This window comes from Balearica regulorum, chromosome 3 (genome assembly GCF_011004875.1).
Source record: "Balearica regulorum gibbericeps isolate bBalReg1 chromosome 3, bBalReg1.pri, whole genome shotgun sequence".
NCBI lineage: Eukaryota > Metazoa > Chordata > Aves > Gruiformes > Gruidae > Balearica > Balearica regulorum.
The window spans coordinates 59561790-59579480 of NC_046186.1; the positions used below are offsets into that span (position 1 = coordinate 59561790).

At 42.0% G+C, this 17691-nt stretch overlaps 1 protein-coding gene across 3 annotated transcripts in view; it reads left to right on the forward strand.

Moving 5' to 3' along the window:
- RSPO3 (R-spondin 3) overlaps positions 1-17691 on the forward strand; it is a 61644-nt gene that overhangs the window by 23736 nt on the left and 20217 nt on the right. For 2 of the 3 annotated variants that reach the window (XM_075748041.1, XM_075748043.1), the window contains exons 3-5: positions 11638-11829; positions 13331-13477; positions 15840-16037. In XM_075748041.1, the coding sequence (XP_075604156.1) occupies positions 11638-11829; positions 13331-13477; positions 15840-16037 (537 nt within the window). Of the gene's footprint in view, positions 1-11637; positions 11830-13330; positions 13478-15839; positions 16038-16450; positions 16633-17691 lie in introns of those variants that run through there. The other variant, XM_075748042.1, reaches the window with a different exon arrangement.

Genomic DNA, 17691 nt, shown 5'->3' on the forward strand with positions numbered 1-17691 from the left:
CTGTGCATGGAAAGGTTGTGCAAGTGACTACAATAAATTGTTACCACACTTGCACCCATGACTCGGTAGCTGTGTTCATAACAGTCTGATGTATATGAGAGAATCCCGTATAAAGCAAGGTTTAATGTGGTGCCAGGAACAGAATCGCACATGAAGGCTTGCATGTGCAAAGAAGCCAGGAATTTAAGCCAAAGCTGAGGACATATTGTAAACATCCATGAATTAAACACCTCAACACTCCTAAAAGATAGGTATCATTTCTCCTTTGCAGATGAAGAAATTGAAGCCCAAAGATGACAAGGCCAAAACTTTTAAGTTTGGCTCTAGAAGTGAAGCAGCAATCCTTTGATTGGACTCCTAAATAAATAGCTGCATTTTCAGACCTCTGACCATCTGCATCTTCCACAGGCACTCTGAAAATCAGGTTATGTACGTAGGAATGAAGCAGGAGATTAGTTGTCTCACTGGAGGCCCTGGGTTTGAAAATGTGGATGTTAAAATACTTTTAACTTTCCAATGCTAGAAGGGGGCCATAAGCAAGCAACTTCACCAATTTTCAGATCCAAGAACCCTCTAGCTTTCTCCAAAAGCACCTAACTCAATGGTGCTGTTAGGCGGGTTTCAAATATAGGGAAAGACAAAGTAACAAGAAGTTGCCTTTATTTGCTTCCATGCTGTTTGTTTCTTTTTTATCTGCACTGGACTGTGTATACGTTTGCTTTAGTGGGTGGGGAACTGATACCATCGCAATCATTTTTTCTCGTTCCTAAGATTATGCAGACCTCTGGTGGCCTACAGATTACAGGTTGATAACTGGCTCCATCACCCTATTCCAGGACAGAATCCCCTATACGAACAATTTTGCTTGTTGTCACCAGGGCCGTGTACTTGTGGGGAACTGCTACCTCTCTGTGAAAGCAAATTGCTTGACTTGCTTCACGCAACTCCATGAGGTCAAGGAGTCAGTTAAGAAGGATGTTTTTGTACTAGGGTACAGTTCAACCTTTCTTTTCACTTATTCCATTTTGGCATCTGCTTGTGTCATTTTTTATCACAATTTTTGCTGCAGCAGCCCGGCATTTGGAGTGGTGTTGTTGCGGTCATCTCATATCCGAGCCCTGTCTCATGGCAGCCCAATGTGGTGCCGCAAGCCACTAGCCACCAGTCAAGCTGCCAAATATTCATCATATTGGATGCTTTAAAAATAACTGCTGTGATTTCATGTTTTTCTAATATCTAGGGGATGTTTGGTTTTCACCGAAGCCTAACTAATTGTTGGTATAACTTATATTAGTTCTATTTGCAGTGACGGGTTCTATTTCTATCATGTATTCTGCATCAGCTTAACTTAATTATTTTACAGCGTGACAGAACAGAACTAACAGTCCTCTCTTCCTCATCGCTGTAGTTATTAGAAAAATGTTCTTCAACAGAGCACTGTTGCAAAGAGCCAAGGATATTTTGCAAGCTTGCTAAGGCATCCGACACCTGAAAAAGCAGCTCTCTCAGGCCATGAAACAGCAAATGGATCATTTCGTTGTGCAGCAGGTTGGGTAGGAAGAGGCATCTCACAAATTTGTACTTGCACATGCAGCATAAGGTTAAACATGCGCCCTCAGGATGCTGCTGTGATCCAGCCTAAATGATGTGACTCCTACCATTGTTATTGGTGACATACTTTAGCAAAAGTATACTTTTAAGACTGCTTGTTCAATTGTGCATAAAAAGTGTCAGATATCACTTTGGATGTACATCAGCAATATTAAATACCAGACAAATAAAACCCAGTCATCCCTAAAAGTTATAATTCATAGATTAACCATTAATCTTTCCAAATGTTTTTGTCTTCAGTTTAGGTTAAACTGGTTTGAAAGACACATAAGGATTTATTTTTCATATTTTTTGCTGTTGTAGAAAAACATTAAAGTGGCTTCAAAACCTTTGACTTTTCAGTTCTTACTATAAAATGCTTAATGACACTCATAACACTACCCTTAAATTTCCTAGACATTTAATTCTTGGTTTTATATATAATCACATAACTTTGTTTGTTTTTCTTTACCTAGTATTGTCAATAGGTGGCCTCAGTTTATTTATTTTTTTAGTTTAGAATTTCCTTCTTTCTTTTAAATTGAAATTCTATATCTAACCATTCCTTACCACCTTTATGTTGTCACTATTATTATTTAAAATTAAAGCCAGAGAATTATTGACAAAACAAAATTCCATTAGAACATGTCACTCCTTAAAAATTGAAGTATTTTGTAAAAAAAGTTGACATATTTTTGTCAAAATATTTTTCAAATAACTCAAAGTATGTATTCCCAACAAAGTGAAACAGACTACCTTTTAATCTTTTGTGAAATATTTCATACATTTTTGCATTTTATGGAAAGCCGTGATCTATCGGCTTACTGACCACTGAGGTCATAATGGCGCTGCCTGTCATTTACCTGCGCGGCTGCATGGAGCTCACCTGGTCTGTGCAACCACTGGCTACAACAGTCACTAACAACCCCGCGCAGTCTGCAGCTTCTGTTTTCAAATACAGCCTGTGCATAAGCTTTCAATTAATTTAACTCTCTGAAAAGTTTGATGTGTCAGTGTTATGCTGTTAATCGGTTTTGGGATAAAGAACATACTTTTACAGATGTTACATTTTAAAAAAACCATAACACAACTAACTAGTTTGAATTCATTTTAATTCATTTTCTCTTGCAATCAACTGAGCTGATTGACGTGCAAATCCTCAGAGAAGCGGTGTACACCACCACATAAAAAAAGAACTGTATCCCTGCTTAGGCACAAAATGGACGATCGCCTTGATTTCATCACCAGCACCCCAATGATTCAGCTCAAATACTTCCTAGCATGGCCTTAGCTTGACTGTAAACTGCCTGCTGTGTATGACTGTGGTGATGTTAGATGTATTATGGTTTTGGGGAACTGAATGATGCTTGGTGCGAGCGCTAAATTTCTTTCATGTGGGTCAGCGTGTGAGGCAGCGAAGCCGGTTGAGAGGGGAAGGCTCAGACTTCAAAGGGAGGGCAGTGCGCAGAAGGGGTGATGAAACAAGCCCTAACTACGTGCCATTCATAGTTACTTCACAAGAAGGGCCAGGCACGCGGAGCCGTTGAACTGAGTCGGTTTCTCAGGAATCAGATGCCTACTTAAATCTCGCCTGTCCTATTACTTAATCCCAATCAAAACAGGCCATCCAGTCACAGGACTCTCTAAAAATCAGATAACTGTACTCTGAACCATGGGCTACCCTAACGTCGATTAACATATTAGTGAAATCTTCACCCTGTCTCTTTGCAGGAGTTTTGCTGTTGACTTTGGTGGGCCAGGACTTCCACCAGTGAGTCTGAGCTGACTGGTGATGAAGTCTGTTGTCTGTTTTCCATCGGAGTTGAATTCGATTTCATATCATACCTTTCATGCTTTGCACTCGAAAACCTTTGACTTTTTTTTTTTTTTTTAGATTGGCATGGGTCCCAGTGGCATGAGGGAAAGGTGAAAATAGTTGGGTCATCATCTGCTGAGTGGTGATAGCATATACATCACTACACAGCACTACAGCAGAGAAATAGTCACTAGAGCTAGTATTTTAATCATTAATTTGAATTTGGAATTTTGGACAGTATTTTGTGTCACTGACAGATGGATGGTCCAGTCAGCCTGGAGAATTTACCCTTTTTCCTTTATGAAAATTTGAGATCAGAGTTTCCCCTTGTTACGAATTGTATAAAACAATTTTTAGAGACCTTCCAGGACTGTGATACTCCTTAGTATCTATACTCTGGGTTCAAGTCTTGATGTGAGACTTGAATTCAAAGAGACAGGTTCCACTTCAATGTTTGCAGGCATCGGTCCAGAACAGTTCCACTGCAAACAACATACTTCAGGGCTTTTAGTTAGCTTCAGTATGGTATGAATTTAATCGTTACACAGAAAAAAATATTTCATTCAATACAAACTTTTGATCAGTTCCACTTAGGAAAATATTCAAAATTGAGAGGATATTAAGTAATTGACCAAAGGCACATCTGAGCAATGCCAAGGCAGTGGGCTGGCTTGCTGTCTGGCTTATTAATTTTTTAACGCTGTAAACATGGTAGTAGAAAATCATAGCTTCTACATGGGATTACAGGCTTTTGCTGTCTAAACCCTTCTCCCTAGTCCCCAGCATGGAAAGTAAAATCTGTTACATCCTGCTGTTCTTTCTGTGGTTTCTGAAACAAAACTTTGAGAGAAAAACTCCGGTCTCAAAAGACCCTGTGGGAAACGAGAAACTTGCAAATGCTACTGTAGTTGTGTAATGCTGACAGTATGAGCTGAGTGATCCTTATACAGCTTGGAAGTACATGAGCATCTGTGTAAAACGCAACAATAAAAGTCTCCAGTATGTGAAAGGAAAAAAACAGGAGAAGCAAACAGGGGCAACAGGCTCTGCTGCCAGCAGGACAACCTGAGCGCCAACGAGCTTTGCTAGAAACACATAAACGATAGATGGAACGCTAGCATCAAGAAGAAAATCAAGCAGAAAAACAGCATATGTCAAAGAATGAGCAAGTGCAATATACAGCTGTGCTTTTTTTTTTTTTTTTTTACTTGATGGAAGTATGTTTCTCTTGTAAGGAAAAGATTGGGGAGTCATGGGAGTCACGGTGACATTGACCATGTTTTTAGAGTTCTGTGTGCATACGAACAGTGTAAAAACAACTGGGGATCTTCATGACAGCATCTTGCAGGATTAGAGTATTAAAACACTGTCAAATATATGTGCATCAAATCTAATATCTTTCCAAACTCATGCCCCCTTTTTCACCTCAGCACAGATGCTTTATTTGCAAGTAGCTGAGTCTGACAAGTGTCATGACATGTTGGTTATACAACTATTAGGCTATACAACTATTAGGGCTCTTTATAGAGCCCGTACTTTCCCTTCTATAACAGGTCATTGTATCTACACAATAAGGAGGAGATAATGTAATGCAGTTTTTGATTTTTAGAGAAGATTCATAAAGTATAGTCTTGAAGCTTGGGTATTTGGAAACAACTACAGCTAACCCTAAAAGTAAGATCTGTAGTTGCTTATAGGATTTAGAACTTGATGTGACAAGGTATTATGTGACCTGGTTCTACCTTTACCATCACTACCAGGGTGCTTAAGACAACTTGCCTCAGGGATCCTCTTTGGTTCCTATACTGGTTAAACTTCCTGGATCCCTGAATGTTGGTGGTGCTCCATAGTACGTGGGAAAAAAAAAGTCAATTTCCCTTCTCTCTCCATGAAAAGAATTTTTCAGTTTATTTACAAAACTCTCTGGAATGAGAAGGAGCCATTTGTGGTCGCTGTGGCTGATTTCTGTTGTGCTGAAGATGCTAGGAGACTGCATGAAATTCTGCACCCCTGGTGAGATTTTTCAGCCTGTGATGCTCTTTCTAACCAAATTTAGGGGAAGTGTGTTCTGGCGGCCAGTACACTTAATTTTCAGGATCACTTTGCCAGACATGTGTTTAATAATGATGAGGCATTCCCCAGCGAGATCTTGGCCATTTGAGCTGAAGGCCTCCTTGCTCGTAGACACCACTATAAAATGGTTAGGGATACTCCCCGAGATGGTGAGACAGTACCATACTCATGTTTCTGTGGCTCTTTAGAACTGTTGACACTTAGTGAACAGAATAGGTTGGTTTCTTTTCCCTCAGATAGGAAGTGCCTTTTGAGGAGGAGAACATTCTATCAAGCCAGGCAGATGTTTGAGGAAATTTTTTGTCAGTCCTTATGGAATCTTTTTCCTTCAAAACACAGGAGGACACTTGAGGATCATCTCTGTTACGTGTTTTGTACCATAGAAGGCAGCAATGCTTTGAAGTAAAATTGAAGTCAGGCAAATCTCTGGAGGAGTTATCATCCTCTTAGAAAGAAATCTTAAAGTATTTGTGAAGCACAAATCACAAAGAGAAATAGAAGACGTTAAGCCTTTAACAGTTGACTTTTAGACTGATTTTTCCTCTTTGCTCCTTTGGGGCTGCCTCTCCTTTCAAGGCCGCCTCAGACTCCTACAGATCTGGGGGAGGCTGGATGGAGAGTCCACATTCCTCAGCTATCACCACTGGTTCTGCTGCATCCCAGAAAACTTATGGCCAATACAACGCAGCAATTGTCATGTATGGGTCTACCTTCCCCGCAGAGCCCAGCTGCTGCCCCATCACGACACATCAAGTCCCTTGCCTCCCTGTGGGTGATTTAAGGCCAAGCAATCAAGCAGAGCTCAGCCTGCAAGATCGAGCTCAGGTTTCATCTTGGCCCAAGCTAGCAATCTGTTTAGCAGTGATAATATAAGCTTATCAAACTCATGTGCACTTGCTCTCCAAGAGCTGCCCTACCTCCTGGGCTTTCTCCTTGCTCTGCACTGCATGTTGCCTACATGTTGGTTCAGTGGTTTTGCCCCACCATTGCACATTCCGCTTCTAACGCACAGACAAATGCTGTCCAAGAAAGAGTCTGAGGAAATCCACTGTGGTTTGCAAACTGAATTCCTTAATGACTTTCTCATTAGAAGAGCTCACTGCCAAATGCTGTTTGTGTTTGCTTAAAGGACGGTCTGCATGATTAAGAGTAGCTCTGTTTTACGTGAAGTACTGTTCTCAGCCCACTGCCACAGGCAGCTGCTTCTCACTAAGCGAGAGAAAAATGAACACCAGTGAACGCACAGAGCAATCAAGCGACCCGAGAACCCATGGGATATCCCGCCCCAAATCCCCACCACCACAAGGGCTAGTGCCCGTGTGGATACCACATGGTGGGTCTCGCGGCAAGGGGCAGCCCAACCCGGGAGGATGAATTCCAGAGCAGCTCTGCTGTGAAAATATTTCCTGTGAGAACACGCGAACCCAAGAAACCAGAAGTAGCAGCAGCTCTCTAGCAGGGATGGATTTCATTTGTCTAGCACATCCATTTCAAGACCGAGCCTCTAAACAGACATCTTATATCTGAAGATTGGTGATGAGACTGCACCTCAGCTGCAGCAAATTGGAAAAGAATATTCTTCTACCTTGAGCTGTTCCCCTGGCTTTCAGAACACATGCCCAGCTGGATTTCTCCTGCATTTTCTTATTTTCTGTTTTTGATCCTGTAAATTTTAATCTATATATAAAATAAAACTGATAGAAAAATTTAAGTGCAAAGGTTTTAGAATTTATTTGCTGCATGCCATCAAAATCTCCTATCGCCTCATCATTGAAAGTTCAGATTCAAATTCAGCTCCTTGTCCCTAACTTTCTATTTTTAACAGAGAAACCACAACTCATTGTTTCCAGAGCAGGGCTTTGGAAAATATTCTGAGAAAGGAAAATCCACAGTGATTTCATTTGCTAATGAGGCTTAAAACTAATATCTGGACAAACAGCTTGCACAAAAAAAGGCCTCCAAGCCAAAAAGGGCTTAAAGCCAGGCAGGGGAAAAGAATAGTTCAAGATTAACTTAGTGTCTTCTCTGATCTCCAGTATTTAGGTTTTATAAAAAGAAAAATGGAGGGATGGATTCTGGACCTAAAGCCAGTCACGAGCCTGCACATAAATACTTTGTACCTGATGAGTCAGCAGGCCTGGCTGATGCTCCTGTAAGAGATGGGGAAGAACTTGTCTATGGGTCTCTGTGCTCCCACCCCTTGCTTTGCCCATTGCTGTGCTGTATTTTCTATCTTTGAGAGTCTAGGATTGCACTGTGGTTAAAGAGTGTTTGAATACAAGAGGGCAAACTGCTCAATGTATGGTAGGGTAATCTCTAACGTTAGACACTGCTCCTAACAAGCCGTGCATAGAATACTTCATCCTCATAGAAGTCAGTTCTGAGGGTTGTGGAGAATTTTTTATAGTTAATTTTATTTGTCTTTATAATGGAGCAGGTTGCAGCAAAGACCAAGTGGGTTACAAGTGAGATTTGCAATGCTAAAGCCCAGACCTGGTTCTGCAGCCAGTGCCCAACCCACGAGGCCACAGCGCCTGCCCCTCTGCCAAGAGACTGGACCTCTCTTTGTCCCTCTTACCACATCTAAAACTTGTTGCTAACAGGAGTGGTCTGCGCTCTCCTAGTGCTTTTTCACCTGTAGACTTCAAAGCGTTTCTTAAAGTGGATACACATTACTTACCTATTTCTACTGTTGACCTAAGTATAGAAATCTGAAGCAATGCTTACACCAGGTGTACCATGGCTGGATTTCACCAGATGGGGTTTATGTTCCCAGCTTGTTGTGGCATATCACTTAAACTCTGAGCTCACAGTGTCTGATATGGGGGAAAAAAGGGTAAAACCTCTGTTTGCTTCCTCGTGGTTATGGTGTGCAGTTGCTGAAGTGCTTGAGATCTGCAGGCACTAACACCTTGCTGCAATGAGAGAGGAATAGTAATGGCCAGTTCCGTACCCAGTACTTGTAAGTTTCCTCCCTGTGGCAGAAAGATGTTTCAGGGCCTGAGTTTGTCCCGTTTCCTTCTGGAATCCCTTCGACCCCACTTGGCCTCTGCAGGAGGGGAGGGATGGCCCCTACATTGCAGGGATCAGGCAGGCGCCTGGATCTGAACCAGAGAGGGAGGAGGCTGAGAGGTAACAAGAATGAGATCTTCAGCTGGAGCTTGGAGATGTCTTATTTCAAACATGCTATCTCATTTCCTTGACACAAATATTTCCCCTCCATCATTTATTTTCTCCCAGGTTCAATGACAAAGCCCAGTGCCGTGCTTTCAAATGGTACCAATTTCTGGGGTGCTCAGCTGTGCCAGCTTTGCTTCTTGCCAGAGCCAGAATAAGGTTCTATCCAGCATTCAGAGCAAGTGCAGTGAGAGACAGTTTCATTATGCAGACACAGGGCTCAAAGAAATGCCAGGCACAATAGGAGACAATAAAAAAAGGATTCCTTTAATAGCTTTTAAAAGAAAAAATGTCTGTCTTCATTTAAAATGTCAGTTCTGACTTTTCAATGAGAATGTTCCTCTATGCATTTCCAAGAACAGGAGCTTGTTTTGCTTCACACATTGAGTTATAACATAGCATGAAATTAACCTTTAAATGGAGCTTGACTTACATATTTTAACTTATTCCTTGCTTCATAACACTAACAATATGATTCTCCATTTGGAACCACAGGCACTTCCCCCCCCCCCCCCCCCCCCCCCGCCATGTTATTTGTATGAGATGTATCTGGGATGCATGAAAGGAAGCAGAAATTGTGAAAATGGCTAGGAGTACATTTTATTTTATACTTAATACTTCTGGAGTTAAAGAGGAGATGGAAACTGGCCATGTAATGGATCTTAGCTATAGAGAATTATCATCGTTTGGTAATAAGTATTGCCTGTCTCAAGGGCACACACACAGAGCTTGACCTCAGAGCAGTTACACATAATGTTTTCTCTGTCAAGAGAATCTGTTCATAATGATGTGTCACAGGTGCTCACACATAATATGTTTCCCGTCAAAAGTGATCATCCATATTTTATATAGCAGCTTTGATGACAAATATTTTGTACTTCAGCTGCTTTTTCTTCCCTCTGTCAGACTTAATGAAGGAAAGTCATGGATAGTTTTTAAATAATGTCAGCTTCTTAGATCACGTTACTGTGTCTGCCTTTGAAAGTAGCTTCATACAAGAGCCACAAGGCAGAGAAGAGAGAGAGAGAAGGACATTTTCATTCACTTAACTTTAAAAAGAAAGCCAATTTTTCAGGCTCTTAATTTCAAAATCAATATGCTCTGTATCTTTGGAATCTTCTCAGAAAAAAATACGCTATACTTATCAAGCACTCTGTATTTTGAGAGTCTAGTGAAAGCAAGTCCGATAACTGAATTGGAGTTGCAGCTTCTCATTATGCACAATGCCATTTATTCTCATAGTAGTGGTGTGTCCTGGTGGTAAAAACACTTTCCTCCAGGTTGTTCTACAAAGTGAGTGCCTTGAGGGGCACAGAGAATTGCGTTCTTATGTTCTCATTGAAATTTTTTGCCTGCGGCAGGGCCAAAGTTTGCTCTTGTCCTTGTGTTCAGCCCTACTGAGAGAAATAACCCTCATCCCTCATTCTGTTAATGAAAGAGGAGAAGTGAACTTGAACTCCCTTTGAGGTTTCTCAGATTGCGGGACTGTCTGGTCATTGAAACCTCAGAGCATAGAGGAGTGCTTTTCCATTCATGGGCCACGTCTTTTCTGCCAAAACTGTTAGTGAACAAAGTACAGAGGTATTCCTGAACTTCCCTGCCACCAGGCAAACTCCCCTCAGCTAGCAGAGAGTGGTGGCTTTCAACCTGTAAGCCATGGATTCATATGGGCTTCTGGTCTGTCTCCAAGAGATCCACAGAAGGGAGCTGACAAAAGCCAGTTCATTGTGTATGCAAGCTGGTTAGCAGTGTCTGCAGATAAAAACAAAATCAAAACACTAAACCAGGCAATCAAAATATGGCACGTGCATATTTACAAAGTTATCACTGGCCTGAGGAGAAGGCAGAACAGGAAGCCAATAGTATTTACAAATAGGATTTACAAGTGTAAATGAGGACTGGATTTCTCTTACACATTACATATAATCAGATATCTCAAGTTGAGAGATGAAAGCTTACACTTAGAAAAATGCCTGGGTTTTTAATACAAGACGAGGTCAAAAACAAGGGGGGACAGGGTCTGGAGCTATTTGGTGCTTAATTAATTTGCAGATCCAATTCCTATTTAAGAATGAAAGGAAGAATGAATTAAAAGTAGGTAACAACTTCTAAAGTACAGGAAGATGCAAAATTTTATTCTCTATCACTAAGAAGCAATACACTGATTAACGTCTGCTACTGAAAAGAGAGTCTGCAATAGCATCCTCTTTTCTGCTAGCCCGAAGCCCCTAAAGAAGAACCGAATAGTCTTAAGCAGTGAGTGTAATCAGTTTTCCTTTCCTTGTCTGAAGAATTAGAACAATTCAATTGAAAGGCAAATATAATCCTACCTATGCTCCATGCTGGGACTGGAGCAGGGTAAATGCCACAGTTAAGTCTGAACATCAGGTTGTAATTGTTAGAGATTAAAAACATGCCAGAGAGAACATTCCAGGGAAAGAAGGAGGGTGAGAAGGATGGCTCTCCTGTGTCTTTTTATTAAGGCAAATTAGCATCAGATCTTACAAGGGCATATTCCTGCGCAGCAGAACTCAATCAAATGGCATTTAGTCAATGAAGGAAATTATACACTAGGTTGATTTTTAATCATCCAGCTAGGAAAAGCAAAGATAAGTGAACATGTATTTATCTGCTGAGCCAAGTGCATACAAGTCAGAAAAGCCTGTGAAAATAACTAAAATAAAAATAACTGTTCTCTAGGATGCTGCTGTTCCATAAAATTTACTTCAACTATAATTTGCTGTTAGCTATTTCTGCAAGATGTGAGCACGTCAGCTGAGCTTCTCATTTTTATGCAGATCAAATAATCGCTTAAATGAAATGTCAGGTCTTAAGAGACACGAGAAAAAATGAAGCAATCTTCAAGAGCTGTCAGACAGGTGGATGGTCCGCTCTTCCAAGTACACAGGAAGCATTATTTCATGGTCTTGTCTTGTTCTCTCACCACCGTTTGTTTTTTTTTTTAATACTTGTCTTCTCAGTGCATCCTAACGTGAGCCAGGGTTGCCAAGGAGGGTGTGCTACATGTTCTGACTACAACGGATGCCTGTCATGTAAGCCCAGGCTCTTTTTTGTTCTGGAGAGAATTGGCATGAAACAGATCGGAGTATGTCTTTCCTCATGTCCAAGCGGATACTATGGGACACGGTATCCTGACATTAATAAATGTGCAAGTAAGTGCTGGGGAAAGGGGAAGCGCATGGATTTGTTTGTTCTCTCTTGAATGCTGTGTCCCCTTAGGAGTCAAGTCAACAGAGAAGCAGATGGACAGGCCATGTCTTTATTTGTTCAGTTCTTTTATAGCAGTGCAGTAAATATTAACCTGAGCAAAAAGTTAAGGTAAAAGATCACAAAATGGCCTAAATCTCAGGGATCCTGGCTCTGCATGAATGACCTGCCTAGGATGCAGGTGATAGTCTCCTCCTGTACACCCCCATGTGAATGGGAAGCGCCGGTGGGTGCCAGGCACCACCCTCTGGCAGCGAGAGGCAGCAGTGGCAGCTCAGAAGAATGGGGGCCAAGGGATGCTCAGCCTCGGTGCCTGGCGCCGTTTAACCCATTTCCCTTACCCACCTGACCCCTGCGACAAGGAGAGAAGATGGCAGGTGGCATTCTCTGGAGATGCGGTTTGCCCTGGTCTCTTTATCGCTTGTCTCTTAATTTAGTCCTCTAAATGCCTGTAGCAGCTGGCCGGGTTTCAGCTAGCCAGGTCTCAGCCTCATTTGGGGGAAGTTACCAATTCATGCTGCCTCCAGGCTGCGAGACAGAGAACCCAACTCCATTCTTTACTGCTCAGGCAACATTTTGACCCCACTATGTATTTTGAACCATAAATGCACTGGAAAAGATCGCAATGTCCTCCCCGCTCCTCTTTTTGTTGTTTAATTCACTGGTTTTAATCCCACAGGTGATATAAAAACATGAGTGACGACCAAGCAACTGTCCCAGTTTTTACCTGGCAATAAAAGTTATTTAATGAATGGAACCGCAGAGCAAAGTCTTACAGAGTAACTTGATGCTGTAAAGTATTTGCTCACTTTTTAGCAGCGTGTTTTGCCTTGCATATTGGACATGAGCTGTGTCATACACAAACTTTTATGTATTTCTTTTAAAAATACCTGAAAACTGGGAAATATATCTCTAATACCAACTTGGGTAGTCATATAGAGAATACATGAAATACTATAGGAAATTTGATTGAACATCAAAGAGTCATTTAAAAAAATAAAAATATGTTGATGCAAAACAATGTTAAGGAGATTCTTAATTCTGGCATATTTTTATTTCTCCTGGATTGATGGAGCTAGATGATGTGGAACTGGCCCAGTACCTGTGCCCTATAGGATTAATTAGTGCCTATGCTGTGTCAGGGCAGAAGCAGTATATTGTTATTCTGATGTGCTGTGCTCTGTCTTCCATTTGCATAGGTCTGCAAGAAGACAAGCAGTGTGAGGCCGTTCAGCATCAGGCCATCCTTATTAAATCCTCACTCATGTCAAGGTCGCATGTGGCTGGCCTCACTATGTGTGCAGGCCATGAAGAAGATCTAAATATAATTTGCTTCCTTTCAAAATTGTTTAATATTGCTAGAATTGTGTAATTCTTGTATATGTGAGAGAGCCCATGGCATTTTGTGGCAAAGAGTAACACTGTTGTTTACTGTTTGCATTTCAGAATGTAAAGCTGACTGTGACACCTGCTTCACCAGAAACTTCTGCACAAAGTGTAAAAGTGGGTTTTACTTGTACAGTGGAAAGTGCCTTGAAAAGTGCCCTGATGGGCTGGAAGCCAACAATCACACGATGGAGTGCACTAGCATTGGTAAGTCCAGTCCCCCTGTGTCCTGCCTGGTTTTCTCAAGGGGATGGGAGAATCTAAGGAGGGCATGAGTTGTAAGATCAGTTACATCACCAGGGAAATGCAACTTAAAATGAAAATGTTCTGCATCACAAGATGTATTCCCCAGCACAACAAACTCAAGGTATTTCCCAAGCCTGTCATTTCACAAGAGGCACAAGCTCAGTTGTGTCCCACCATCACAGCCTTGATGCTAAGGACAGTTCTGCCTCAGGAAATCCAGCCTGTTTGGTCTGCCCTGAGGTAGAATGACATCCATCTCTCACTTGCTCTCTTACAGTGTTATGCACCACTGCTAACATCAAAGGTTCGAAAATCCTGAGCCAGACCCACATATAGTTGAAAGATTAAAATTCTAACTGCTTTGCTTTAGCTCCCTTGTACTACCTGAGCCTTCAAAGCATGTGTGCATCTACATTTTGAAGCTTACCTTCACAAAGGTGAAGGCTAGAAACTAAAACTTTAAGGAAAAAAAACCCAAACCCCCCAAATGGTATATGTGCATAATCACCTGACTCCAGAAACTGAGGATTAAAATAAAACACCAAATAGTGTCACAGAAGGAATGAGATTGGCGACACTGGTCCTGTGACTCACTGGCTGTGGAGAAGAGACCTGCTTTTGTATCTTCCCAGCCTCTGACTCACAAGCTCTTATTATTCACGCCGGGGCAATTTTAGAGGTCACCACACCTAACTGTCTGCTCCATCCCTCTGCCACCCCTCTAGCTGAAAGCAGAATGAGCAATATATTTGCCTCCAGGCTGCTGCAGTTGACATCCCCTGCCATGGGCATGCCGAAGCTGTGGCAAGGTTCAGCCTATTTTAGTATACCGGCTGTGAATTGTGGTGGCCGAGGGTTGCAAACTGCAGTGGAAGCAGTAACCTCCTCAGCCACCAGCAACCAGGGAGCACTTATGCACAGTCTGGCCATGATGGAAATCTCCTCCCCCACAGTATCATGCACATAGCTCTCCCTGGCATTGCGTGTTTTGGAGGAGAAATAATGCAGGAATAAAAATAATGTACAGCAGTTTGTCATTTTCTTTCTCAAATATATATTAGTTCAGGTGGTAATGATGGTTTTTACAGTTTTATTTTCAAGCAAAGACTTTCCTCTTTGAAAGAAATTCAAGGAATCATTTTTGTTTCTTGATGGCTGTTTCCAAGTGCTGTAGACATAGCTGCTTTAACAATGAGTCAGTCTCTACTCGGAAAAGCCATTTAAAGCTACGGAGGAAAAACAGAACCTTTTTGTGCACGTGAAGGCCAATTATTTTAACAGGAGAGCTCCAGTGTAATATGAAAAACAAAATGACCCACATGACAATTCACTGGAGGAAGGCTCAGAGATTGCTTGAGGTCAGTTATATTTTTAGGTTTTGAAAAATTTTGAAGTAAATTCTGGAGTTGGAAAAATGTTGACTTACAAATTCCTCCTTATAGAGGGGCTGGAAGTCTTTCCTTCTTCAGCAGTGGTTTGTAGCCATAAGCATGCATGTGAACATGTTTACTATCTTTTATCAAGAGAAGGATACTGAGGAGATGCCACAAAAGAAGGATAGTTATTAAGAGCATGTGGTTAAACTTCCAAGGTTACTCCCATTTTTGTCTACACTGTTTGGACAAGTGGTCAGCTGCACACTTTTTGAGTTCCAATAATATGGGATGTGCATTCAGATCACTGTGGTTTAGAAAGCGTAACCCACACTTTTCTGAAAAGTTTGCACCCCCCTGACCCAAATTTTCCTCTGCTTTGCCTATTTACAGTTTGCATATGCTACAGATGATGGCTCTTTCACTATGTAAGCTGAATATCACGCAGCAGATCACCAGAGATACTTGACTCTTAATGTAATGCTGTTTGATATCAGCTGGTTTTTAACTCTATTGATTTCCAAACTCAGTACCTTTGAGACCAGCTGCAGCAGCTGGACCCAGTGACTGCAATCTCCTTTCACATAGACATGACCAAAGTTTCATTCCACTGAAGATACAAGGATTTACACATCCACAAAACCAAAGCAACCTCAGAACAAGCCCCAGTAACTGATTTCATTGAGACCAATTGTGGTGGTGTTGCCCTGTTTTAGGAATGGAATTATGAAACAATGAGTCCAAAATAGTAACTGACATAATTATTTGACATTATGTTGTGCAGTATATCCTCAGCAGCCCAATTTCTGTCAATTCACTGCTGCAAATCCTGATTAATTCCATTATTTTTTGCCACCTTTTGGCTGATGCAGAATAAAATTAATGTACCATATGCATTGTGTATACAAAAAGATATTGGCCAGGCTCAGCTTGTCCTATGTTTATTGCAGTGCACTGTGAAGCTAGTGAGTGGAGTCCATGGAGCCCTTGCACAAAGAAAGGAAAAACATGTGGTTTCAAAAGAGGAAATGAAGTAAGGGTCAGAGAGATCGTACAGCATCCGTCAGCAAGGGGCAATCCTTGCCCACCTACAAGCGAGAGCAGAAAATGTATTGTACAAAGAAAGAGATGTCAGAAGGAAGGAAAAGGTACCACGTTATCATCATCATAATATGAGATTGGTATTGTGCTTGTTTCATAACTCACATCTGAATTCCCAGGCCTCAATTGCAGGCTTCACCAAAGCTCCCATTGATGCGGTGTTCTTTGGGCTGGAGAGAACTGTGCCCTTGTCTGGAGTAAATAAAGTCCTAATGCTGCTCCAAAAAATGCGCTTTGTGTTATCTAGAGAGACCAGGGTGGCTGGATGGGAAGGCACATTCTCTCTCGGTTCTGCTGAAAGAGCTGCCAAGATGAGGGGTTGCATGTGGAGCTCAGAACAAAAAGATCCATCGTAAAACATGTCATGGTGGGAGTTGTTTGTTGGGTATCAGGCAGCCAAGTTTCACACTTCAACTGTGGGATGCCTCCGAAACAATTCCTATTTCATGCTTCCCTACAGGTAAGACCATATCTCTTGCAATTGCAGCCCTGTGGCCTCTCTCCCACCTTGAACTCTTTCTACTAGCTCTGGCTGAGCAACGTGGCCTGATCCTGCCATCTGCATGGGAGAAAGACCACAACACTGCATGGCAGCCAAGGGAAGCTCCGCTTGGCTTCACCCAATAAGCAAGAGTGCCAGCAGAACCACCCCTCCATGCAGGCTGGCTTGTTGGACTTATTCCCCATCACAGAACACAGTGAATGGCATCCCACATGTTAAGAATGGGAGATGCTTAAGAAGTCTACGAAATAATAATTCCACTCAGCAGAGATTGTTGTTCCATTGTTCCCTTTTCTCCCCTTCTTGCAGCAGGGAAGTTACTTGCTCTGTCCCTGGTGCAGTTACTCTGGTTGGCACAGGAGTGTCACAGGAATATTTCCTTTTCCCCGTCCCTCCCATTTTCCCCATCCTTCCTATTTCCCCATTCTTTCTATTTCTCCCTTTCCTCCCAGCTCAAAAGCAAGGTTTCACCCTTTTTGAGGATGAGAGGAACAGGTGGAACAGCTGCCCCCCATGTGAACATCTGTGAGCCAGCATGAGCTGCTGGTACCAAGTAGTAACTTACTGTTTCATTGACAAATGATCACTAGGGTTGCTGCAGATTACTTATAGAAACGTTAAAGGGGTTTGGAGCTTGTAGTCATTTTGAAGGTTGGCTTCTTCCCTAGGGATATACCTCGTGAGAAGGGAAATAACATTAGTAGGAGGATCTTATGAACCAGACAGTACAGGTGCATCCCTCTGACCCAAGAACTGGCTAGATCTACTGATTTATGGGAATCTATGGGGTAGATGTCACCACCTCCTCCTTGTGTCAGGCCTTGAAGAGGTAAAGAGGCGTATCTGCCTCAGGGGAGCAGCCAAGGCAAGCTGTTCATGGATTCCCTTATGCTTAGAATCTATGTCCAAAATGTCCATGCTTGCTCCTGCTCCTGCACAGTGGCACAAATGGAAACACAGCCTCTCATTAGCCCACTGCAACTGGGCTAAGAGTCCTGGGTGAAGAGTTCTTTTTTTTTTCTACCATAGCTAATTTTGCAAGAGCTGAAAATATAGGATGGAACTGTAATTTTGGAACTGTGAAACTGTTTTTTTGAGGTGATAATGATGTTGTGCATTCGCTTATGGCAATTTGGCAATCTCTTCAGATTGAACAAGACATTTCTCTTTGAGAAATGCCTGCTGTTCCTACGTAGTAA